The sequence below is a fragment of the Herpailurus yagouaroundi genome, unplaced genomic scaffold (assembly GCF_014898765.1).
Source record: "Herpailurus yagouaroundi ecotype Mexico unplaced genomic scaffold, PumYag 184, whole genome shotgun sequence".
Classification (NCBI taxonomy): Eukaryota; Metazoa; Chordata; class Mammalia; order Carnivora; family Felidae; genus Herpailurus; species Herpailurus yagouaroundi.
Window position 1 is genome coordinate 28287009 of NW_024412415.1, and position 25453 is coordinate 28312461.

Genomic DNA, 25453 nt, shown 5'->3' on the forward strand with positions numbered 1-25453 from the left:
GCCGCCGTTGCGCGGCGCGGCCTGGGCGGGGCGGCCGGGCGCTCAGGAGTGCGGCTGCGGCAGCGGCGGCTGGAGCGCAGCAGCCGGTCTCTCTCACCGCAGTCCGCCGGCCAGCCCGCCGCCGCCCCGCGCGATGGCCGGGAGCAGCTCGCTGGAGGCGGTGCGGAGGAAAATCCGAAGCCTGCAGGAGCAGGCGGACGCCGCGGAGGAGCGCGCGGGCAGCCTGCAGCGCGAGCTGGACTACGAGAGGAAGCTGAGGGAGACCGTAAGGGACCCACCCATTGCCCACCCACCCCCACCCAGAGGCGCCTCCGCCCCAGTTGGGCCCACAGAGCGGTGCAGGGCCCTCCAGAGCCCACCTACCCCTGCCCCCACGCCTCCAGGGGCGCACCTGGCGCACCTGGGGCAGCTGGCGTCGGACTCTAGGGAGGGGCCCTGCCTGTTCCTTTCAGCCCTTCCTTTCCATCTTCGCTGGTTTAAAGTAAAAGCCCCGAGGGGAAGCAGGAGTGGTGTTGAGAAGGTTCTGGAAGCAGCGCTTTCCCAGAAAGGGCTCTATTTTGGGGTTATTTGCGTTCGGCCCGGGTGTCTCGGGTCCCTCGGGATGTGCACTTTGCGCTGCTGGCATTATTTACTCGAAGGGTGGGGAGGGAAGAGGGAAATCCTTTTGGAAATCCGTTCCTTTGGAAAGGGGCGCTGACAGGGAAAGTCTGGGGCACTGCCAGACTTTAGGGCCGGGGGATGCTAAACTCCACCATCCCCGTTGACCATTGGTTTTCTTTGTGGTGGTTGAGACATTGACAGCGCCGGGCTCTGACATACATATGACATGCATAGTATGAGACCCGCTTACCTTTCCCTTTGTATTAACCATCTCTCCTCCCTAGTGGTCGTATACAGATATTCCTTTGTTACCGAGTATTGAGAAGAGTTGGCTACATGTCAACGATCATTGGGTGTATTCTCTTGCCGGCTTCCCCCTCCCCCATGTTGAATGTAATACCTGGTTTCCTTCCTTTCTCCTAAGGCAAATGTATCCAACATACAGGAACAGGATTTCAGAGGTAGCTCAGGCATTTGCTATTTGTTGATTTTTGAGTGTGTGTTTTAAATCAGGATACTCAAACACCTTGGGAGTTTTATGACAAGCATAATATGGTGTCCAGCTGTGCTTAATACGGACCCATTCTTCTGAGTTGAGTAAATCCTACCGGTTAGGTGTTTGTAATGGCAATATGGCTGGCTGCAGAAACTTCAATACCTGTTTTGCATAAAATACATAGAAACAAATGGGTCCTCTTAGGAGGAAGGCCTACCTAGAGGAAATTTGGTGGAAAATACAGACAGGAATCAGGAAATTAATAAGAAAGACAGTTTTCTTGAGAACAAGTCAGCAAAGATCCCATTGATGTGTCTGAATTTGACAGGGCAATCAAATGATTCCAGTTCTCTCTCTGCCTGGCTAACAGCTGTCCTTGAACCATTAGAACTAATAGAACATGATGGTTAAGAATGAGAACTCTGGACCCAGACTGCCGGGATCTGAATTCTGGCTTCTGCTACTTACTCCCTGTGAGATGCTGGGCAGAATAACTTCTCGTTCTTTCAGATCCCTAACTCTAAAATGTGGATAATAATAATGCCTACCTGTTGAGGTGGCCAAAGGAGTTAGTATGTGTAAAGAAATTACAGCAGTGTTTGACACAACAGAGTAAGTGCTAAATGTCAGCTGGTATTAAAACTGCACAGCACTTGGCTTTGTTCTTTGCTCCTTTGCCTTCAGTTCATCACCTATTCAAAGGGTCTTGAAAATGGCCTACTCTTTTCACTACATGTCAAAGCACTGCATATAAACGCTTTAACCGATATTTTTTTTTTTTGTCTTTTGGGAATTTGATGGAGAGAGGATGTGGGCAGACTGGAGGAAATGTTTGGTTGAGGTGGCATGAGTGGTGGAAGTGAGTAGATAGAACTCCCCTCACCCTCCTCAGAAAGGGAACATGTAGTCCTCTGCAGGAGAGCCTTCTATAGACTCCTGTCCTAGTGTTTGATGTTAGACACAGAAGATTAATTTTATGAAGGGCATATTGTTACTTTTATACATGTCTTCTCTTTTGTACATCATTTTTCTAACGGTAGTCTTCCTGGGCCTGCTGGCTAAAGATGATGCTTTCATTCTTTTCAAAGCTTTGTGTTTAAAGTGGTTTAAATAGTTTGAACTTTTTGGAAGTAATTTTCAAAACACTCTATCCAGGTTGATTGGACACAGAACTTTTTTTTTTTTTTTTTTTTTTTTTTTTTTTTTTTTTTTTTTTTTTTTGAGAGGGAGGGAGAGAAAGAGAAAGAAAGAATCTTAAGCAGACTCCACGCCCGGGGCAGAGTCTGGTGACACAAGAACTCGATCTCACAACCATGAGATCATGACCTGAGCTGAAATTAAGAGTCGGGTGCCTAATTGACTGAGCCACCCAGGCACCCCAGAACCTTTTAAGATAGCAGTTTGAGGACTGAGTCAGAAGAGACCATTGCAGATTGAGAGTTGTTCCTAACTTCTGCAACTGTAATTTAGAGGGAGTTAATTTAAGGTGGTCTCTTGGTAGTTGTCAGACATAGCTGTGAGTTAAGCTAGCAGTCAGTTTCTCTTAGCTACAAGGATACAGGTTTAGTGACAAAATCATGAGCCGCTGCAAGAAATACTTGGCTGGAGAGTTGGCCCTAAATTCTGATTCTGAAAAGTTCAGACGTACTGTAGTTAATAGGCCCTCTTAGGCTAGCACTACCTTGGAAAACTTGGTTATCCCTTATTTCCTACTGGTTTGTTTTTCCAAAGTGTGTGGGCCCTTCAAAATGTTGGAATGAGGATACTTTGCTTGATATAATGATTGACTCTAGGTCTTGTGACACACTAGGGTTTTGTGTGTTTTTTGTTATTATCAAAGGAAAGAGTAGCAAGAAGGAGCCAGTCTTTGCTCCTTTCTGGGTGGTATCCAGCAAACAACGAGACTTAAAGATGTATCCTGTAGGTTCTCAACTAGTAATTTTATTAAATCGTGGGAAATAACCAATTAACAGAAATCCCCTACCCTCTCCCACTTTCAAGTTGGTAAATAGCTCTGAGACCAGGAAACTCAAAAGAGTGCGCTTTGTGTTCACATTGGCAACCCCAGGCTGGCAATGACTGGAATATACACTCATGATTTCTGTCTTCATATGTAGGCAAGGCAAGGGCACTACAATGCCCTGTTCATGTCCGTTCTCCCTCATTATACAAATATGCCTCATAAATTATAGGCCTTGGCACAGATAGAGGAGGTTGTGTTTATCTATTATCCATGGGAGTGCCCCTTAATGTCATCAGTGGTTTTTTCCCCTTTCCTTACCATATAAGGGCAGAAGTTTAACTTGGCTGTAGTCACTTGGTCTTACACAGCAAGTTGGGTGAAACCTTCGCCGTATAACTACAGTTTGCATGAAATAAAAATGCCTGACCTTTGGTCATCCCACGTTCCCCTCTGGTTCAGGAAGGACTTTGAAAACATATTCCAGAGGATCATTTTTTAGGATATAATGTTACTCTCCTAGTTACTATTTTCTTGGCTGTTTTAACTAGAATACTTTTTTAAAGTAAAAACCATTGCTCTCTCTCTCTCTATATATATATATATACACATATATGTATGTATATATATATATATTTAGTTATATTGGCCAAAACATCTGGATTTCATGAAAATGTAGGCATCATAAAAGTTTGCTGTCAAATCTGATTTGGAGTAATAGTTTGCTATGTTGAAGTGGCCCTGCTACGCTTGATTCTGTATAGTACCTTGTTGAGGTTGGGAGAGCGGTGTGCCTACCCTTGTTTTCCGTGTAGGTAGCTGGTACCTTTGGGTTGGGTGCAGGGACAGGCCAGGCCCAACTGCAAAGTGCCTGCTGGCTGTTTAACAACAGATCTGCAGGAAGATAATTGGTAGCCTTTACTAATATAGCAGTCTCTTTTCTGAGTAGCTCATTACATGTTGGGACACAATAGCACTTTTGAAGTAAAAGAAACTAGCATCCCAAACTGAAAGACTCCACCAGCAGTTATCAACACGTTTTTAGAAGAAGCCAACCCAGCGCACTAAGGGTGATTTCCATGCCTGGAAATGATTTGCGTCTGGAGTCTTGACCCTTCCCACACTCCTTGTTGTTTATATGTGCTTTTTAAATAACAGATACTCATGTGGCTGGGGACTTGTACTGGCAGAGGTAACCGAAGGTTAAATCTTAAGTAGACTACCCAGGTTCTGTGATGAAGGAAGCTTAGAGAATACCTAAATAAACTTCAGAACTTAGAAAACACATACCAGAAATAAAAGGCTAGTGAAGGTAAGAGCTAGAGGCCTTTTGAACAGAGCGTAATCCAAAGCACACACATATATTCATTCAATCATTCATATTCTCTCTCTCTCTCTCTCTCTCTCTCTCTCTCTCTCTCTCATATACACACACACAAGTAAAAATAAGAGTAAGAAGTTTCCTTAATTAATTTATGGACTTAAACTTGAGTTGCAGGGACCAAAACAAAATTGCGGCCATCCCAGTGTGGAACGGCCTGAGAAGCCAGTGGGAGTCCAGGTTTTTCCCAGGGAAAGCTTACGTGCAGATAGACGTACCCCAGACACTGCTCCCAGGTCCCAGCTGTAGCCTACAAGCACCTTTGCCCGTGCTGCTGTGAAAGCTCAGGGGCAGCGGGTGTTGGCTTCCCAGCTTGAGGGCAGATGCTCTGTGTCTACCTGTGAGGTGTCACCCATGAGTGCTACTTGGTGAAGTTTTCAGTGGAATACCATACCTTATCTCTGAAGGGACGGAGAGGGCTTGTTTAGTGGATGCTATGCAGTACAGTAACTGTTCTCCTAGGCCCGTCATCAAAGCCTCTCTGTCACATGGGGAGTTGTGTTGAGAGAGGCTATAGGGGACTTGCCACTCTAACATAGGAAGAGAGAAGTAAGAGGTAAGAACCACCAATTCCAGGGCTGCTGTGAGATCCCTGGAGGCCATGAGAAGTGGCCGAGCCCACACACGAGGACCCAGGCAACTGGGGTTTTAGTCTTGTCTCCCACTGATGTCTGTATGGCCCGAGCAGGGTCAGCACTGTGGGTCAAAGCTCCCTCTCTCCTTTCTTTTGAAAGGAGAGCTGGAAGAGTGGTTCCCACAGGATTTGCCAGCTTCTTTGGATGGTGGGGCCGGGAAGGTGGAGGGATGGAACAGGTTGCGTATTTATGTTGCAGATGTCTGCCCTCCCCTCTGACCTCCTGAATCAGAATTTCTGGAGATGGGGCCTGGAAGTTTGCATTATTAATACGCCTCTTCTAGGGGATTCTGACAGCCAGTTGTGGGAACTGCTGGATGATGCCTAGAGACTCTTCCAGATAAACAGTTGAGACCCCATTTTGTGAAGCAGCCACTCTGCTGTGTGCACGGTCCTGGCTCCTAGAATGGACCTCCGTTCCCAGTTGTTGCTTGGGGGCCCTGAATGAGGCCCTATATAGTGCCAAGAAGTCGGAGGTTCTACGACACGCTCCTAGGAAAGAGTTAGTGACGTTTACATATCAGGGTCCAGAGCTAAAGGAAGGAGTGGTTAGAGTGAGGGGCAATAAGAAGGAAGCTACAGATTGACGGGGGCCGCTTAGGCAGGGAGATCTTGTGTACAGAGGCAGGAATGAGCATGGGGGCATGGTCTCCTTACTCTCCATGCCCTGGCCACATGACAAGCTGGGGACCTAGACTGCCCTGCCACCCGGAAGGTCCTTTCCTCAGAGCATAAACCCTGTTCTTTCTGTGAGTACAAAGTCCTCAGGGTTGGGGCCCAGGTGAAACACAGAGCAGAACCTTAGAGTGTGGTGGCTACAAGAAAACACTTTGAAAATCGTGTTGACATTTCTCTGGCCATAGCACCTGTAATGAAGATACTTGCCTTCATATTCAAAATAATAACGAAAGGTGAGGAATACTTTCAAGTGTATGACCTAGACATTCTACTAAGGTATTTTTGGTTTTGCTCTTCGTTTTTGTTTTCAGCTTTCGGAGTTGCTTGTTTCCTGACAGCCCCCCACCACCATGCCCCATTGATAAAAGGAACAGAATTGTGTTAGAAATGGAAAATACGAAAAGAGTGAACAAAACTGACCTGACCTTAATGTATAGTTCCTTCCAATTTTTAAGAAATAGGGCTAGAACGACAGTTCCTTTCATGTAAGAAATGCATTGTCCCTATTACCCTCTCTCCTCCTCTAGAAAAAAAAAACATACTCATTAGCCGGTCAGACTTAGCAGAACCCATTACTAGCTGTGCACCCCTAGGGATTTACTTTGTGGGCCTATGTGGATGCACATTGTCCTCCTCAGAGTCATTTCCCATTTCTCCTATTCCCTGTCTCCGTCAGCCTGTTACTACTACATAGTTAAGTTTTGTCGAGATAAAAGTGTATTTGAATTTTTTACAAAGAGTCCTTCACCGTGGTTGGAGATGCCCTAATGACTTCTCTTCCCCAGACAAAACTTGGCATTTAAAATTTTACAAATCCAGAGGAGCGAAGAGCTGAACGTTCTCGTATTCATTTCATTCAAGGCCATAATCACAGCCTCTCACTACATGTGCCTTTCAGACTGTGTACATCAGGAGTCCATGAGCTAAGAAAGTTGCTTTTGTTTAAATTATGTCGGTCTTATTTATTTTATTCAGTAGACATTTACTGAGCCCATATTCTTTCTGTGCAGAGAACTATGATTCCTTACATGTAGGAAGCTTCCAACTGAGTAAAGCACACAGAAATATGGATAGAACTGGCATGCCTTAAGTATGTATGGTAATTTTTAGAAAACTCTAAAGTGGTGTCCTGAAAACCTTCTCTCTCACCCCATGATAAGCACACATTCACAGTGGCTGCAGATGAGGAAATGGTACCTGATTAGTAAGTTCGCTCTTTGACTTCCAGGCATAATATTGAAACAAACACCAATGCAAGTGTATGTAACGGATCATCATAGACTTGCAAGTGTTCTGAGGCTCACAGTAAAAAGTGCTTATGATAGCAGCTAATCATTGCATCGCCGAAAAGTAACATCTCTAATTTAGATACAGATACTAAATAAAAATAGTATCTGTACCGCTTTCTCCTAAGGAGTTTGAAACTTTTCTTGTAACAACCTTGCAAGAAATGCCAGTAAGCTTATCTCAAGAACACTTGGGAAATTTGTCTTGGCCCTGTTCCAGCATATGACCGAGTTCTCCTAAAGGGGTTACTGAAAGGGGAGTGGGGGAGGGGCGGTTGTGTCTGTATGGCATATATTTTAGAACGGCTGACTTTTTAAATACTTTAGTTCCTTTTAAGACTCCTTTGAGAAAGTAGCCAGGAGGAAGGAGAATGCAGACTCCTGAGTCTGGTTTCCGGCTGGACTGCTCTTGTCCTATGTGGCGGAGCCTGGGTGGGTCTTGTCTCTGCCCACTGCTTGAGCCCCCGTGAGTGAGGTGGCTGTAATGAAGCTCCCCTTTAGCAGTCAGGGGGACCCACTGTGGAGTTCTGTGGAAGAAAGGAACCAAGTGAGAGAGCACTTGGTAACGGTCCCTCTCTCCACTGAGAATGGTGCGTGTGGACTTAACACACGCGAGTGTGGACGTTCACTATATAAATCAATGTAGCAGTGTCTTCGAGAACTCTGGACTTGACCAGGGTGTGTAATGCACTTAGAGGTAGCTCACCCCACCGCCAGGCTTCCTGTCAGAAATCGGTGTTTCTGACTCAGCCACTTCCTGTAGGCAGTGCCCTCACTTTCTCTCCCAGTCTGAAATGCCTTTCACTGTCTCTGCCTAGGCTGAAGCCGATGTAGCTTCTCTGAACAGACGCATCCAGCTGGTTGAGGAAGAGTTGGATCGTGCCCAGGAGCGACTGGCAACAGCTTTGCAGAAGCTGGAGGAGGCCGAGAAGGCAGCAGATGAGAGTGAGAGGTGAGGGTGCCTCTCCCAGCCCACCTTTCTGCACAGGCCTCTCCTCTGGGTGGAACAGGAGGGCTTCTCTGATCTTTGGGGCTTCACAATTTTACAGTGCCTTGGTGGGATCGTCTCCTCAGTTGATCCCAGGTATAACTTTACTAGGTTTGTTCCTTTAACGTTAGTGGAGCCCCTGTGTACAAAGCACTGTTTGAAATCCCAAGGTTACAAAGAAGAAAGAGCTCCTATTCCTGCCTTCATAGAGCTCATCATCCAGAGAGGGAGATGGACCTTTAAATGAGAAATTCTAGGGATGACTATTGGTTCTTTCATTCTTGCTGACCGCAGAGCAGTTAGACATTTCCAAAAGATAAACTTTATTTAAAATACGCCAAGGAGACTGGGCCCAGATAAATGAACCATGGACTATCAGTTGTCAAGTAACCCAGCAAATTGGTGGAAGAGGAAGCACAGATAAAACAGAAATATTATCTGCAAAAGTAAATTGTTTTGGACTTAGTAATGTTGGTAAGATACTGGTGCACATGTAAATATAGTCGGATACTCGTGTATTCAGAACCCACTCCCTGTAACCTGGCTCCACCTGATTATTACTCCAAGATTCAGTTTTGTGGTAGTAAAGGAATACCATGGCCATATAGCCCAGCACAACTCCGTGTATTCTAGAAGTTGTTCAACTGCTCAAGTTAATGTATTCATACTGCATAGAAGCGTTCCAAGAAAGACTGAACTGGAGAGTTCTCCTGCTTGGAAGCATGACAGAGTAATGTGGCGGCTCAGAACACTGGGAGTGTGCATCGGTGCTGTGGCCTGGGCAGGTGAAGGCAATCCGTCATTCTTTCCATTTCTCCTTCTCCGATAGAAGTGAGTTTCTGTCCACTCACTCCGATAGAAGTGAGCACCCTGCCACCATGGGTAAAGAGTGATTTCAGCCTTGAAGATTAAAGAAGCATTTAAGTTGAAGTTTCCAGCTCCTTGTTCACTGCTGCTTATTGTTTCTTCCCTAACCAAGAGTTTTGGAATTCCTTAAGATGACTCATCATCTTTTACCGTGCACACATGCCAGTGGTTTTGTGGCTGATTCTTCCTAAAATATACTTGCCAGCAAACGTAAAAAGCAATCTGGCAATGTTAGACTTTGTAGGAAAAAAAGGAATTCAGAGATCACTTACCCCACTCCCCTCTTTTTACAAATGAGAAGACGAGGGCTCAGAAGTTGATGTGGCCTGCCCAAAGTCTCACGGCGGATTTATAGACAAGCCAAGAATTTTAGTCTTCTGATACATACTGTAGTACTTCATCATCTGAACTGCCTACTTAGATTTTGGTAAACGAATCCCATTTTATTTTATTTTATTTTATTTTTATTTTTTTAATGAATCCCATTTTAAAATGACTTATTCCATAAAACTGTAATACATCCCACAACAATTTACATTTTCGAAAACTTAACACTGTGAGATCCAGAGACAGCACAGACGATGGCATCAATCTCTCTGTCAACACCTCTATTATGTAAGAATTCTCTTAAAGGCAAAACTCACAGTTTTTCATCTAAAGTATTAGGTCGACCCATATGAAGTTGTCATTTTTGTAGGGCTGACATAGTCAAGTGTCAGCAGCGTCACGTGGTTCGGTCTAATGTTTACGTTTGTGACTGATGGGGTGAGAACAGCTACCTTCTTTGTAGGAAGAAGTACGCGAAGACAGATTTGTTTTTGTTCTAACTAGGAAGAAATCTCATTATTTATATAGCAAGTAAAGCATGTTGGCTTTTCCTGTTTCCATGCTTCCCAGTTTCAAGCAGGATCCTGACGTGGTACCTTTCATTTAACGTTAGATCCCTGGATAGCTTCACCAGTATCGAAAGTGTGAGGTTTCGTTCACAACAAACAGAGAAGTGTATGTCTTTTCCTTCCTTCAGCTCTGGAAACTCTTGCTTCATGGTTTGGAAAATAAAAGCTGCCCTGTGCTCTATTTTGGTCTGCCAGTTACACCAAGCCTCACAGACCAGTGCAGCGCAGTGTGGGTTCACGGAGGTCTCCTCTAAACCTTGGGTCTTCTGCTTGTCTTCCTTTTCAGGGGCATGAAAGTCATTGAAAGTCGAGCCCAAAAGGATGAGGAGAAAATGGAAATTCAGGAGATCCAACTGAAAGAGGCCAAGCACATTGCTGAAGATGCCGACCGCAAGTATGAAGAGGTCAGATCTTGGGGCCCAAAGCCTCGCAGACTCCCCTGCATTGGCCTTGGTGGGGGCCAGGAAGCAGTGCTTACACCCTTGCGTTCTTCAGTGAAACGATCTGCTTCCTTGGGGGAAATGGGTGGTTTTGAGAAGCAGATTCCCTTTGTCTCCAGAAAACAGTTCTTATTTGATCCTGCTAAGGCATCCCAGTCTTTATCATGAAGCCGGGCTGAGAAAGCACTGAGAAAGACCAAAGCTTCCCCTGTGATATCCCAGCTGTGCAGCCCCCAGACGAGGACAAAAGACCTTTGGCCAGGAGAGAGGAGAGTTGGGCCTCACTTGTGGAAAGAACCTCTCATACTGTCACCGTGCAGGCGGCTCTTCCTGGTGTGATTCACCTAACATGATCCAGTTCAGGCAGCATAGGGACACAGTCCATGCACTAAAGTCCGCGTAGATTCAAGAGGCCCTTTTCAATGTGGCCTCTCTTTTCAAGGTGGTAGAATCCTGTTATCAAGATAGGTTCACAGGTGAATCAGCTTCTGGTCATGTCTCCATGAGAACAACTTCCTGTGATAACAGAGCTAACATGACTGTTGCCTTAGTTTTATCTTAATGTGTCACGGCTGTCTTGAAATGGCATTGACACTCCTTTTTTCTATTATTGTTATTTACCACCATCGTTATTACTATTATTACTTCCAGGTCACACTATGCCTGCTACTTTTGAAATGCTTCAAAGGATCCCTTTGAAGCTCTCAGGTCCTTTCCTCTGCTAAATACAGAGTTGACTCCATTAGTCATCTTACCAGCTCATCTCAAGTTAGCTTCTCTTGGTATCCTGTTGTCATTTTTAACCTCCTCCACAAAGAGGAGGTTGAGGTACAGAGCTCTAAATTGATAGAGTTCTCAGGATTATTTTCAGTGGTTTTTGGCAGCCCCCACCTTCACAGCATCGGATGCATCTCGTCTCACCATTCTGCTATTTTCAAGATGGTGAATTTCCTCTCTCTCCCTTCCTCCACACTTGGGCTGGCTGCCCTGTAATTAAATGGACTTCACCTGAGTCAGACTTAAAATCAGACTGCCTCCCCCAAACGAGCGACTCTGAGTCTCTGTGAGCAGAAGCCTCTGGTCTGCTCTCCCCTGGCCCTCCAGGTAGCGAGTTGCTTCTCTCCCATCCACGGGAAAGAGGGTCATCTCATTTGTCGATAAGAACTTGTAGGGGCCGGTGGGGCCAGTACCCACCTCCGTGTCCTGCCCCCATACTCAAAGCTTGCTGGCCCCATGGTGTGTGTGTGTGTGTGTGTGTGTTGTGTTTGTCCTGCTACAGGTGGCCCGTAAGCTGGTCATCATTGAGAGTGACCTGGAACGTGCGGAGGAGCGGGCTGAGCTCTCAGAAAGGTAAGCGGGCCCGGTGCCGGTCTGCTGTGTGTGGGGTGCTACAGAGCAGTGACTAAACAGCATGACCTTCTGGCAGCTGCACATTGACCTGTTTCAGCTCCAGGCTCCTCCTGTGCTCACCCGACATGGATGAGCTGCGAGCACGGAACATGGAGGACTTGTGTGGGGTGTCTGTATGAATGCGTGTATCACTGCATGCCTTACCTGCACACTGATTTTGAGAATGGCCTTGTGCATTTCCTGTGTCCACTAACAGCCAAGTTCGACAGCTGGAAGAACAATTAAGAATAATGGATCAGACCTTGAAAGCATTAATGGCTGCAGAGGATAAGGTACTGATGGCTCATGTGTGGTTTTAGGTTTAACTGCAACCCAGACGCCTTTCAGCTTCCAGTGTCTACTGGTTCGTTCGGTATAACGACACCCTCTGCTGTCTTCTGTCTTGCTTTAAGTGCTTTCTTTGGGTCCTTTAAACTCCTTTGTTTTTCCTTCAAAATGCTCTTTGGTGCAGCCAAAAAGAAGCCAAATTATCATACTCCAAAATTACTGGATTTTTGTCACCCTGCCTTTCTGCTGGTGCAAGTTTAAGGAGGCAGTGTCCTCAGCACAATTGAGTTCCTTAATACCTGATGATTTGGCTACTTTAAGGCAGCCCTTTGTTCTCTGGGACTCGGTTTTCATTTTTTTCCCATCCCTCTCCTTTTTCTCTCCTCCTTCCTTGGGCTTGTCTCCCACCCTTTCTGCCTCTGATCGAAAACATTAGCAAATGTGCCGAGCTTGAAGAAGAATTGAAAACTGTGACGAACAACTTGAAGTCACTGGAGGCTCAGGCTGAGAAGGTAGGCCAGGAGCATGGTGTGGGGGAGAAGCATCTTTTAAGAGCTGCTCGAAAGACCCATCCTTTTTCTCTTCTGAGGCCCTGCTGACGAAAGCATATTGTTTAGCAAATGGCATGATTTTGAGGTGATTTCCTGATGGTTATTGGATAACAGATTCTCATTTTTAATAGAGAACATCTTTTATGTTGAGTATGTGACTCATCTATAACAATTCAATTTAAACCAAGTGCCACATGGCTAAGTTATCTTGTTCTTATCCCATGTAAAACAATAGGCAAGAAAACAGAGAATGTATTGTAGTGTGCCATTTGATACCAGAGGCTCCGTTACCTCCTAAGGGATCCTCAACATCTGTTGGCTGGGCTGGCGCTTTCTTTGTATTAGAAGACCTGAGTATAGAGTGAGCTGTAGCCTGACATCTGGAACGCTCTTTCTAATTACAGTACTCGCAGAAGGAAGACAAATACGAGGAAGAGATCAAGGTCCTTTCTGACAAGCTGAAGGAGGTAATATTATGAGTGTTTTAGATGAAGCCAACAGGATTTTAAATGAGTCCATTTGTGTAAAGCTGGTCAGGGCTTCTTCATTTCAAAAGTATGGTGATCCAAGTCAGGAATATCCAAAGGTGGTGTTGGAGTTAGTGCGCTGTGCTAGTGACTGACTGAAGTGTTCAGACCCGTTTTATGGGTGCTATGCTTGATTTTGATTCTCTAGTTTTCCCTGTATTTGTAGCTCCCAGAAATGTAAAACCTCCCGATTTTGACTAAAATAAATGGAATCATTACAGGCTGAGACTCGGGCTGAGTTTGCGGAGAGGTCAGTAACTAAATTGGAGAAAAGCATTGATGACTTAGAAGGTAAGATCTTAAGTTTTGTTTTTAATTTAGTCCTTATGGTTGAAAACTGACCTGGCGGAACACTTCGCCAATCCAAGTGCATCCTCCTGGATATACTTCTTTGCTCTTGCACATCCTTCCTGCCTGTCCTTTGGGGTTTCCATTCTGTGGCTCTTAAACTCTTGGACCTGAGTCCTCTGCTCTCCAGATGACTGTTAGCCACCAGATGAGGCACGTCTCTTTGTAAGGGCAGATGCCATCCAGCTTTCCTTCACACTGTGCAGAAGTGGGGCAGGTTTATTTGTTGTTGTTAGGTGAGAATGACTTAGTGTATTCTCTGCTTATTGATACCTCCTAATTGTCAGAGTGGCATGGATTCGTTTTTAGACACAACTCGTCTTCCAAGTGTGAATTCAATGTAACAGTTGGGTTCTTGTGGTTTTAAGTCCTTAATATCTTGGTAAATGCTCTATATTCTGAAAGGGGGGGTGAGGGTAATAGGACATTGTTTTTTGAGATTATGTTCAAGCCTTTCTCTCCTAAGATATTTAGGTTTTTGTTTTAGTAACACCTGCCTTTGTCTCACGGAAATCCTAAATGTTGAACTCTGAGGCTCGTGAAAGGTCAGCTATGAAAAGGAAAGAAAGGAGAATGCATAGAATATACAAGAAAGGCAGAAGGGGCTGGCGAAGGCATCCAAGCTAGTGGAGAAGAGAGAATGACAGGTGGTTGTAAAACAGTCTGCCAAAGTACAGCAAAGTGTGAAACCTTCATCACTACAAAAACTAAATTGCAGACTTGGCAAGAGCCCCACCATAAACGTGTGGCTGTCCTCGCTTTTCAAACCTCGTGGGCCAGTAACAGGGTAGCTTAGTGAGAAGACCAAAGGAGTAGCTCACAGGACACTAAGAAACCGACATCCCAGTGGTCTGGTTTGGTCAGGAAGTCAGTGGCTTGAAGGCGGAGCCAGATAAGGATTACAGAGTCACAAATTGTTCTTCCAAAACACTGCCCTTGGGAATTTTTTCCACTGTTGAGAGTTGCAGATGGTTGACTACTCCAGTGGAATTAAAATATAGCTATAGAAAGGAAAGCTATTCTATTACCTACCCAGGAGACGGCCTTCTGTGGTTGTATTCAGGGTATAACATGGTTTACTGAGAAACCAATCCTGTTTGTTATGATTTTTCGTATTGAGTCTTTCTTGTTTTATTTTCTAATGGGTTTTGTTCTTTTTGTTTTTGTTTCAATTCATTTAAAAACAAAACGCACGCCTCCTGCATTGGCCACCTGCTGCGGCATCAATTCCTTCATGCATTGCCCTTTTCTTGCTGCTGTGTGGGGATGGTGTCCATGCCACCCTCGCTCACCCTCCATCTCTTGATCACTCTCCATGCCCTTGCACCTCTGCCTTCCACTTCCTGGTCATAGACGAGCTGTACGCTCAGAAACTGAAGTACAAAGCCATCAGCGAGGAGCTGGACCACGCTCTCAACGATATGACTTCCATGTAAATGTTGATCCACCCTGCCTGCTCACATCCGTGCCCTCACGCTAATATGATAAACTCACCACTGCTGCCTTCTGTACCTCCAGAATCTCCATCTTCACACCTTTCTGTTTGCTCTCTCTGCATAATCTAGGATAGTTATTGTCTGCTCACATTCTACTAATAGAAGAGCCGAGTAGATTAAGTCAGTCTATACACATCATTTTCCCTTCAGAATGTGTTTATTTCATGATCTCTGAGCTAAATTGTCCCCACCAAGCAGTGAACTGAAATACGAATGGCTTGAGCACTACCCTTTTAGGAAATTAAACTAGGCTCAAGTAAAACTAGAAGGCTACGCAGTGGTGCAGGAGCTTCTCCGGAAATACCAAAGATCGGTTTCCCGAGATTCGATTAAATACAATAGGATCATTTTTGGTAAAAGAAATGTACACTTAAGGAACCCTCAAGTGTCTGGTTACTGAGGATCTGAGAGGAGATTGATCCAGTACAGCCTAGGGAATGGTTGAGAGATGATCTCTTCCTCACCTGTAAGAATTCTGGAGAGAAATGGTTCATCTGCTGAATAACCGAGGCTTTAATTTTCTGTGTTTAAATAAAAGGCATTGAAATATTCACAGTGAACACCACAGCTGGTGTCAAAGAATTGGGATACAAGACACCAATTACACAGTATGAGTTAAGCAGTTAATGGCTCACCTTTAACTGTGTGAGGCAGTGAGAGAGTAGATACCTTGTTCACATGCGAACTTCGATCATCCACAACTAATCCGCGTATTGCTAACCCAACCTAAGCGTTACACTTCTGCTGCTTCTCTAAATTCTAACTTGGAGTGTTCCACAGAGCGTTCTCTTCATTCTAATAATATAGCGCTGAATTCCACATAAGCTGGAAATTTCAGACCCACCCGTGTACGAACATGGTAGCGTAAAGAGTGTGGCATGTGCCTGCTGCCTTACAGGCTATAGAATTTCCACATCACCATTAGAGACGTGACTGTCACCGTGGAAAGTAGAGAGAATTCCATCCTCTCTTCCTTCGTTTGTAAATGTGGGGGTGAATCAGAACATCTGTCTCGAGGTCTTTTCTGGTGCTAAAATGTGGTGATTCTATAGGGAAAATTTGTGGCATCAAGAATGCTCAAATATTCTGAAAGGTGAGTTAGCTTAAAACCTGTTTTTGAATTCTACTCATGGGCCTTCTTGACGATGGACCGTCACCCAGAGGGGCCTGTGCTGGCCTTGGGTCTAGACACGGGTGGGCGAGGAGGGACATCCTCCTGCAGGTGCGGCTGGCAGTGGGTTTTGCATGTCTGCTTCCCGCCTGGGTTTCAAGTGCTACTCTCATCTGTTAGTTTGCTTTTCCTTTTTTCCATTGTGCCACTTTTTTTCTTTTTCTCCCGCCTTTTCTCCTCATGCAGATAAGTTTCTTTGCTTCACTTCTCCTGAGACCCCTTCATCAAGCTGGCTGTCCCACCTCTCTGAGCTCTGCGGTTTGTCTGTTCTCCATCTGACCTGGCTCATTCTTTTAGCATCCTGCCTGAGAGCCAGGCACACTGCTTTCCATTGTACAGAAACTCCTCATTTCAGTGTAAAATAAACACTGTGTAAGCTATTTCTGTTTGCTATTCTTTTTACTTCTTATTTATTGACATTTCAGTTTCAACAAAACTAAATAATAAATAAAACTACAAATCTGCTTCACACATAGGAGGCTTAGTTTTGGCTGTTACCCTTTTTTTTTTTTTTCATTCTGAACATGAATGTTAAAAGTTGGTAAAGCACTAGTTCCTCACTGGACTTTTAAAAAATGCTCAAGCATGGGTCCCTCTCAGAGTTTTGGTTTCCAAAGATTAAAGAGTGGGGTGTTTTGTTTTGTTGAGATTGTGATGGTGCTGGTATATAGTCCTCACTGAGAACCCACACAGGGCACATTGCTTGTTGGAGTGGCAGGTGTGCCTTGAGCAGTGCCTTCCTCTGCCAGAGGTGTAGTTAGATGTGTCAGTGCCGAGTTGGCCCTGTTCGTGGGGCTGCAGCTAACTAACACAAGGCTCTGCCGAAGGCTCCACAGCCGTCCCACACTGCTGGGACTTCACATACTGGAACTTGGAGCCAATGTTACTGAGATTATTGTTGATCCTCCTTTACAGCACAAAGAACAGTTAAAGATTTTATTTTATTTTTTTTTTAATACGTTTATTTATTTTTGCGACAGAAAGAGACAGAGCATGAACGGGGGAGGGGCAGAGAGAGAGGGAGACACAGAATCGGAAACAGGCTCCAGGCTCTGAGCCATCAGCCCAAAGCCCGACGCGGGGCTCGAACTCACGGACCGCGAGATCGTGACCTGGCTGAAGTCGGACGCTTAACCGACTGCGCCACCCAGGCGCCCCATAAAGATTTTAAAAAGTATATTCATTACTTAGCCACCTTCATTTAGATCACGAGATGACATCTTAAGTTTTCTACATATGGTTACATTTAAGTCAAGATTCATTTTTGTGCCCGTAAGGACCTCTTATATTCTTTAGGAGGAGTAGTGCATACATAATCTTTGTGATAATAGCAGGTTTTTTTTTCATTTGTAGTTGTTATTAAAGTATAACCATTAGGGTTGGTTCTTTTTTTGCCAGTGTAGTTAGTGGAAATTGTTCAGAATACAGTTTTCTTTTTTTTATTAAGTTTATTTATTTTGAGAGAGTGTGAGTGGGGAATGGGGAGAGACAGAGAGAGAGAGAGAGAGAGAGAATATCCCAAGCAGGCTCCATGCTGTTAGCACAGAGCCCAGCGCAGGGCTGGGACTCACGAACGGTGAGATCATAACCTGCGCTGAAATCAAGAGGCGCTTAACTGACTGAGCCACCCAGGTGCCCCAGAATACAGTTATATTTTATTTAGGCTTCACTATTTTTACTTTAAAAACAATGGTTAAGTGATTAAAGTTTTTTTTTAACGTTTATTTATTATTGAGAGACAGACAAAGAGCGTGAGCAGGGGAGGCTTAGAGAGAGGGGGAGAGACAGAATCTGAAGCAGGCTCCAGGCCCTGAGCTGTCAGCACAAAGCCAACACGTGGCTCAAACTCAAAAACTGAGAGATCATGACCTTAGCTGAAGTCGGTGGCCCAACCAACTGAGCCACCCAGGCGCACCAATGGTTAAGTGATTTTAAAAGAAATTGCAAAATTCGGACTTTAAAATGATGTGGATTTTTGTTTCTTAATTCCCAACATTTCTGCAGCTCAGCAGTCTGGCTCTATTTCTCCTATGTTTTAAACGTGAGTGATCTTGATCTGTTTTTGTTAGCCTGAGAGTGTTGACATATACCACTGTACTCAAATGTAGACAAACTGAAAATATTGTCAATTGCTCCACAAAGACTTCAGAGTAGAGAAAAAATACTCTTTAAGAGGGCCATAAATTAAAGCATTTTAATACTGGTGTAGTAGACTTTTTAAAATTTGGAATCTGGAAGTCAGTGTCTCTCCCTTGAGAGTGTAAAAAAGCCTTCTATAATTTCGTGGATTTCTCCCCCCTAAAGCTCCTTGGGTCTGCTTTTGACCGTGATTGCTGTCATATATTTTTTTAACTTCCTAGTAATAGAAGGGGGCCCTTCTCTGAGTGCCCCTGCTCCCTGCTATAGACAAAATGACAGGTCTCCAAGTTCTGCTGAGCAGATGTGTAGTTAATTCTGGAGGCACATCTGTTTTGGAGGGGGGGGGAACTTTGCAGAGACTTTCATACTTTGTGTAAGCACATTCTACAAGGAGAAACGGGAAAATGATGCACTGGGAAGACAAATCTGGAGTAGCCCCAGGAGGTAGGGGTGCACGAAAGGATAAATAGCACCTTGATTCTGTCCAGAAATTGCCGGCGTCCAGGTTTCTAGTTCAAAGAGTCAGGCCATAGCTATAGCTGCAGCTGCTTCAAGAGCCTGGTTGGACCAAACAGAAAGCATTCCTGAGTCTGGGCACTAGAGGCTCCAGACATCTGGGAGGTAGGACAGGAGCAGAAAATACTTGCGAATGTAAAACCACTTCTGGTTCCTGCCCCCAGTCTACCCAGGCATGGCAGCTCCATGACAGCTGAAGTGGAGCAGGCCCAGAGGGGGATGTGGAGGGACAGCTGTCATTTAAGCTGAATTTACATTGACCTTCTGGATTCTCTAGGGTTTCTCCAAAGTTCTTTTATTCCAGCTTGGCCAAACCTGCCTGCCCGTGGCGATCGCCCCCCTGCGTTAGCGGTAATATTGCCAGTGGGGTTTAAATTTGCAACCCCCAAGCATGTGTCCTTTGCAGGACACTGTGGAAGGCAGCGGAGAGGTGGTGAAGAGCCGAGCCCAAAATGTTCTTTGCCCTCGATGAGCTGGCCATTTTGCTGGAAGGTAGAGGAGTGAAGAGAGCCCAAACTCCTAGATGGTGTATGTTTGGAGCTACCTGGAGGAGGTGACATTTGACCGGGGTTTTGAATATCCAGAAAATGAGGATGAGCAAAGAGGACAAAGTAGCAGACACTCTAAGCTAGAAAGCATAGTGCAACCTAGCATCTTCCCCATCTTCTGTCACTTCTCAGAGAAAGCTGACATAAGAACTGATTAATTTCCCGACACCCCTGGGGTCCAGAGGCTGGATGGGTTCATTCTCCCTGGGGTTAGGATTGTCAGCTTTTCCAGATCGGTCGGTAGAATTTCTGGGTCCAGGTTGTCACTGTCATTCGAACCAGTCGTATCTCCTGCAACTTTTCATGGTAAATGCCAGGTTCTTGTCATTTTGGGGGCATCCCCTGGGCCATCAGATACAGACTGACACGTGTAGTTGGCCTCCCTAGCGCGTGAGCAGATTAGACGCCAGTGTGTAAAACTGATGCTGTGCCGGTGGCCTGGTGGATGTTTGAGGTCTTGTCCGTGCTGTACGCCTCCATCTCGCGCCACACACGAACGCCATTCTCTTCAAGAAGTCGGCAAATGAATTTTACGTCACTTGTGCGTGGAGACACGGGTTTGTTGTTGTGCTGTTTGAGTAGTGTAGCACCCTGTGTCAAAACGACGAGAGGTCAGAGTGCACCCTGTATGGTGGTGATTGGGGGACCGACAGGGAGCTTAGTTCTGCATTTTAAGAGCTGAGTGCACAGGCAGCGGTGGGGGGGTGGGGGTGGGCGGCCCTCCTGGTTCTGCCTGAAAGGAGAGCCAGTCCCTGGAGCGCAAGTGAAAGGGGTTCCGGAAAGAGGTGGGCAAAATGGGTGGGTTCAAGTTTCACTGTAAGATCTCCACCATGACCCCCTGCCTTGGCTCCTCCGGCTGTTGCCAGGAACTGCATTCGGCTCCGTTCACCTAGGGGTTTTAGTAAGGTGCAAGAGGAACATTCCCCCTCTCTCTCTCTTGCCCCTGTCACTCCCTTTCCCTCCCTGGCCACCAAGAGAGAAATCCTGGCTCGTCCTGAGTCTATCAGGCCTTTCCCACCCATCCTTCCTGAGCACGGGACAGACGACCACCGGGTAAGGGTGAGCTGCTCGGCGGGTGACCTGAGGGATCTCTGTTAACTCTTTCACCACGTCTGGCTAACCTGTCTTCCTTCTGCCTCTTCCTTTCTGCTAACCTGCTTGCTGACCTGTACAGATCAACTCTACCAGCAACTTGAGCAAAACCGCCGCCTAACTAACCAACTAAAGCTGGCCCTGAATGAGGATTAAACTTAAGTGGGAAAGAACTTGGGCTGAATTTTAGGAATGGAGCCCATGGGCAGGAAGTCCAGGACTGCCATGCCTTCAACTAATAGGGCCGACAGCACTTGCTCTCTGCAGAATCGTACATGGAGGGAGTTAGCAGAAAGGCTGGCTTCATCTGCGTCTTTCTTCCTCTTACAATCTGGAATAATTAAGTTCTCTTTAGACCCAAAACTGCTTTTATGGTAAAGTTATGTGTATGTATATGGATCAAATATTTATAACAATCAATTCAGCAATCGCAGTTCTTCTTGTTTGAACTGATACAGAATGGGGACCAAAAATTGTTTTCTGTTTCCCACAGAGAGTGAGTTCTGCCTAAGTTAGAAAGCCAAAGCCAAGGAGTGTGTAACTATATACGTATACATATTATATATGATGCAATATATAATATATATATATTGCTATTACATATTCATATTCCTAACTTCTTAATATCTGGTATAGCGTTTGATTAAATGTACCTATGCTTGGGCAAAATAGCTTTTGAAAACAGGAGCTCATGTCAGAAGTCCCTGATTGTCTAAAAGGTATGCTTTTATTCCGTCTAATGGTGTTGTTGGAATCTGGTGAGAATGTCATGCTAATAATAAATATAAGCATAGTAAGAGAATGTCCTACTGAAGTGTGCATGAAACTTGGATATTTTTTTTTAATGAGCAACAGAAATAAATCATTTTAAAAGTTGTCAGAATATCTACTTATATCATCTCTGTCTTCTGTGTTAAACACAGCTACCAGATCTTTAACTGCCTGTAACTCAGAAATGTCTGCCATAAGTAACTTGAGTGCTGCAAGCACCGTCGCTGTCCCCGTGGCATACGGCCGGGGGACCTTCACCAAGCCCCACCCGTGCTCTGTTCAGAGTGGCCTGTTGGTGGAGGTTCCCCTGACTGCTCTGTGAGAACCTGCTGTGCCTCTAGTCCCTTTCGGTCAGAGATGTCTTCTCCCTTTGTAGGTCCTTGTCTGGAAATGAGCAGTATCTTACAAGCATGCCTTGTTCTAATCATCTCATCTTTGTTTGTGACTGATGTTTGCCTGCCTAAATGTACAAACCGCCTCTGTGTCCAAAGTGCAACTATTCATGACTTAATTTTCTAATCCCATCACAGAGAAAGTGGCTCATGCCAAAGAAGAAAACCTTAGTATGCACCAGATGCTGGATCAGACTTTACTGGAGTTAAACAACATGTGAACCCTCCTTAGCTGCGACCACACTCTTTCATGTCGTTTTGTTGTTGTTTTGTTTTGTTTTGTTTTGTTTTGTTTTGTTTTGTTTTGTTTTGTTTTGAAACACCACGCTTACCATGAAACCCCTTAAACGCATTTTTATTTACTTTTACACTGTCACAGAAACATCCACAAGATACCAGCTAGGTCGGGGGTGGGGAAAACACACACACATACACACAGACAAGGCGAGCCCATGGCAGGGCCGTAATGACTTAAATGTGCCATTTCCCGGGTTGACGTTGCCACACTTAGTAGAGAGTTTTGCAACACAGTATACTCAGCCAGTCTAGGAATCCTCACTAAAGCAGAAAGATTTCCACTCAAAGTGCCAACGATGTATCAACAGGAAGGTTAATGTTGAAAACGCAATCAGGTGTGGATTGGTGCTACTTTAAACAAAAGGTCCCACTGTGGTCTTTCGTTCAATATTGTACAATTTAGAATCCTGTCCGACACTAATTTATTTTGTCTTGAGTTTTATTATGAGATGAGACTGCGGATCCGGTATGCCTGAATTCACTAACGCCAAGGGTTTGTAAGGCACGCTGCTCTTTTAAGACTTCTAGGGCCTTTTCATTGGCACACCTGCGGCTCATTACAACTTGTAGGATAGCATTCGATGTGGACTTCCACTCCATTTCTCCATGTTCAAGTGAAAGATTTAGGCACTACGTACAATTGGTAAAGAAAAATCATTTTCTTAAGAGTTATAACTATATGTAAACATTGTATAATGGTATGGAATAAAATGCACATTGTAGGACATTTTCTAAATTTGGTGGTCCTGTCATTTGTATGTTTTTACTTGGTGAACTTTAGATGGTGTGGTCGACCTACCTTCCCTCATGAATGGTTTCGTAAAACAGTATCCCAAAGATTGGGGGAAACCAAATTCTGAGTGTTACCCTTCCAGAAGCTCTCGAGGCAGCATCCTTTTGGTCTGTTAGAGTTAGAACCCAGCAGGAAAGACCCCATCCAGAAAAGGCTTCCTCCATGATGTGGTCATATATCTGCACATACATAAAGGCTTTTGCAGTGACTGTAGTGGTTCGGGGGGTTTTCCTCAAGTCTTAGCTAAGTCCCTAGCGATGGCACATACACCAGCACATAGTGAGTGAATGCACCAAGTGTGCCCTTGTCCCCCAGCAGTGTGACTCGAAAAAGTATTGCTGTAAAGGGTCTTTGTGATTTTCTGCTTTCTCACTTGTCTTGAGCTCTAAACTCCAATACATCTTCGTCATTTTGGACTTGGAAACTGAAAATATCACAGGTCGCTCCTGAAGACTCACAGCAAACGAAAGATTACGAACACTATTAGTTGGCCAAACTTGTGCTGCAGGGCGGAAAAGGACGTTCTCTTGGAAAGCAAACATGGGAGGATGGAAATAAACGGAAACGGATTTGGATGACAGATTATATTTTCATTGAAAAGTATGAAGTGTATCTGTAGCTCTTCTTTCAAGTCCTTTGATCAGGTATTTTCTCTCCACAGAAAGGGTGTGTAAGGCAAAGAAACTCTTTGGGTCTCAAATTCCCCTCGTCTTCACCGCCCCTAGGCTCACCCCTGCCCATCCTCAGCAAGACCAAGAAGGCCTCTCTGCCTCACTGTAGTCCCAGCGGCCTTTCCTGAACCCAGCACCCTTTCACTTTGGGAGCCAGGTCTGGCTTGACCTTTCCTAGCCGCCTAGCCTCGTCAAGTCCCTAAATCTGAGATTCTTCATCAATCAAGTGGAGACGAGAGTCTCACCTAGCTCCTAGGATATTACATGGGACTGGAATGCATCACCTTTGTGGTAAAGTACGTAACACGGAACGCAGGACGTGCTTGATAACCATTAGCCGCTGCTGCCCTCGTCATGCCACATGTGCTCCAGGGACCACAGCAGAGCAGATTTGATACCGGGCTTGGTAAGGCTGGGGCAACGCTAAACTTTGCTCCAGATGGTGATGGTTATTAATTCCTTTCTGAGATACCGCTTGCCAGAACCTGTACTAACATGCCTTCCGAGTGTTACTTCAGCTTCGCATCGGTCCCTGCTTTATTTACACAAAACCCGAGGCTCAGAGAGTCCATGAAACTACACACGGTCCCGTAGCTCACAAGGAGGGGGTCCTGGCTTCAGATTCGGGCCTGTGTGACTCCAGAGCCCTGTTTGGATTCTTCCACTTGTTTTAGACGCTTTAGGGCAGAAGAAGATCAACTGCCAGACGTAGCTAGAAACAGACGAAGCCGCAAATACGGTTGGGGAAGGTGTGTGCGGGGTCAGCTCTCTGGCCCACACGACCCCTAGCGAGTGGTGTACTGCCTAACTTCCTGGTTTTCAGGGATCAGCTGAAATAATTAATGAGGCATTAATTATTCAACTTATTCACCAGTTCAAAGAAGTATCACCCGATCTTTCTGATGGGGGGGAACACCCTGTCTCCACATGGCACTCACCTTGGGTCTGTTCCAATGTGATAATCCCGGAACACGCCACCCCTGTGAGGTCAGGAGAAAAATGAGGGCTCTTCAGTGTGGACACACCGAGGCTGAAAGCCAGTATGGTCACTGCTTAGAAGACCACGAAGTACAGAGAAATAGTTCAAGATTCATACCCTAAATTCCATTAACAGGCCCGGATTTCAGAATGAGAAGTTGGAAAATGTGCCTTGTTCAGGTAAAGCAAGGTGGCTCTCCACAGAAAAAGGGCTACAAGTAAGAAATAAGCATCTCCCAAAAATGTTTAAAGTTACGATGAGAGTTGTGCAAACCGTTGCTTTCTGGACACAGTCTGAGCTTTTTGAGGCTGGCATTGAAGAGAACAATTCCTCTACTTATTACTGCTCCTGGAGATGTCCTTAGCAGAAAGAAAATCTAATTTTTGAGTATGCTGGTATGTATCCTCCAGAGTTTAATACTTTGGGCCTGATTTATTTTTTCCCCCTCCAGGGGGGAAAAAAAAGGTTTTTTAATTGAACAAACATTTGAGTGCATGTTAGCCATTTTTTCAACTTGTCAACACTATTTGTAGATGTGATTTTGTTTTAAAATCTGCAGTCAGATGTACATACAGGGGGAGGAAAAAAGTCTGAATTCTCCAATCAAAACAAAAAGTCCCGGGGTGTTCAGGGAGCCATCATTTCCAGAATTGGAGACAGGGGGTTTTGGGAAAATATTCGAGATGTCAGGCGGTGCAAGAAGTGTACCTTCCATTATGTATACTTTTTGACATTGAGGGTTTTCAGAGCTCTGTTCCTCCAACAGATGTCATAAATTTTGTGTGTCAAACAATGAATGAAGCTATGTTGAGGGCCCGCTAATAGGAATGCAACTTTTGCGGAATTTTTGACAAATGGGCATCGACCTGGAGGATAAGACCGGTGCCTGCCGCCTGTGAGTTTTATTTCCATCTGTTATCAAGGCCGTGGAGAACAAAGAGTCAAGTCACAGCCTTATCAGGGCCTGCCAAGGCTGATGCCCTAACCGCAATGCTGATTCAGAGCCGGAAGGAGGCCTAGAGAGGTTCATTGGCTTGGTCAAGGCCGCTCAGCTGCTTGAGTTCAATCCCATGGAGTTCAGCTCTCCCGCAGCGCCTGGAAAGCAAATGGGCAAAGCTCTGAAACCCGCCCCACCGCTCACTGTGTGAGCTCGGTTAATTTCACCATTTGAGCAGTCGTTTCTTCATCCTTAAGGGAGAGGGTTTGTTCCTTCCCATGCTTCTGCACTTCCCCATGAGCCTGGGAACTAACCAAGGTGG

At 45.2% G+C, this 25453-nt stretch overlaps 1 protein-coding gene and 1 long non-coding RNA gene across 21 annotated transcripts in view; one reads left to right on the plus strand and one right to left on the minus strand.

The window, feature by feature from the left end:
* Window positions 1-11369, minus strand: part of LOC121041800 (uncharacterized) — a 14030-nt gene extending 2661 nt beyond the window's left edge. The window contains exons 1-2 of the long non-coding RNA XR_005795853.1: window positions 11358-11369; window positions 4235-4239 (exon numbers count right to left, since the gene is read on the minus strand). This is a non-coding gene — a long non-coding RNA (uncharacterized LOC121041800). The remainder of the gene's footprint in view (window positions 1-4234; window positions 4240-11357) is intronic.
* The window catches only part of TPM1 (tropomyosin 1), a 28426-nt gene extending 5939 nt beyond the window's left edge, over window positions 1-22487 (plus strand). For 3 of the 20 annotated variants that reach the window (XM_040492877.1, XM_040492889.1, XM_040492873.1), the window contains 7 exons: window positions 7854-7987; window positions 10073-10190; window positions 11506-11576; window positions 12340-12415; window positions 12859-12921; window positions 13203-13272; window positions 21593-22487. In XM_040492877.1, coding sequence (XP_040348811.1) covers window positions 7854-7987; window positions 10073-10190; window positions 11506-11576; window positions 12340-12415; window positions 12859-12921; window positions 13203-13272; window positions 21593-21675 — 615 coding nt within the window. In that variant the 3' untranslated portion in view covers window positions 21676-22487. Of the gene's footprint in view, window positions 1-118; window positions 266-7853; window positions 7988-10072; window positions 10191-11505; window positions 11577-11832; window positions 11909-12339; window positions 12416-12858; window positions 12922-13202; window positions 13273-14682; window positions 14766-16182; window positions 16375-20373; window positions 21177-21592 lie in introns of those variants that run through there. The other 17 variants (XM_040492874.1, XM_040492872.1, XM_040492880.1 and 14 more) reach the window with 15 other exon arrangements.
* The last annotated feature ends 2966 nt before the right edge of the window (window positions 22488-25453 follow it).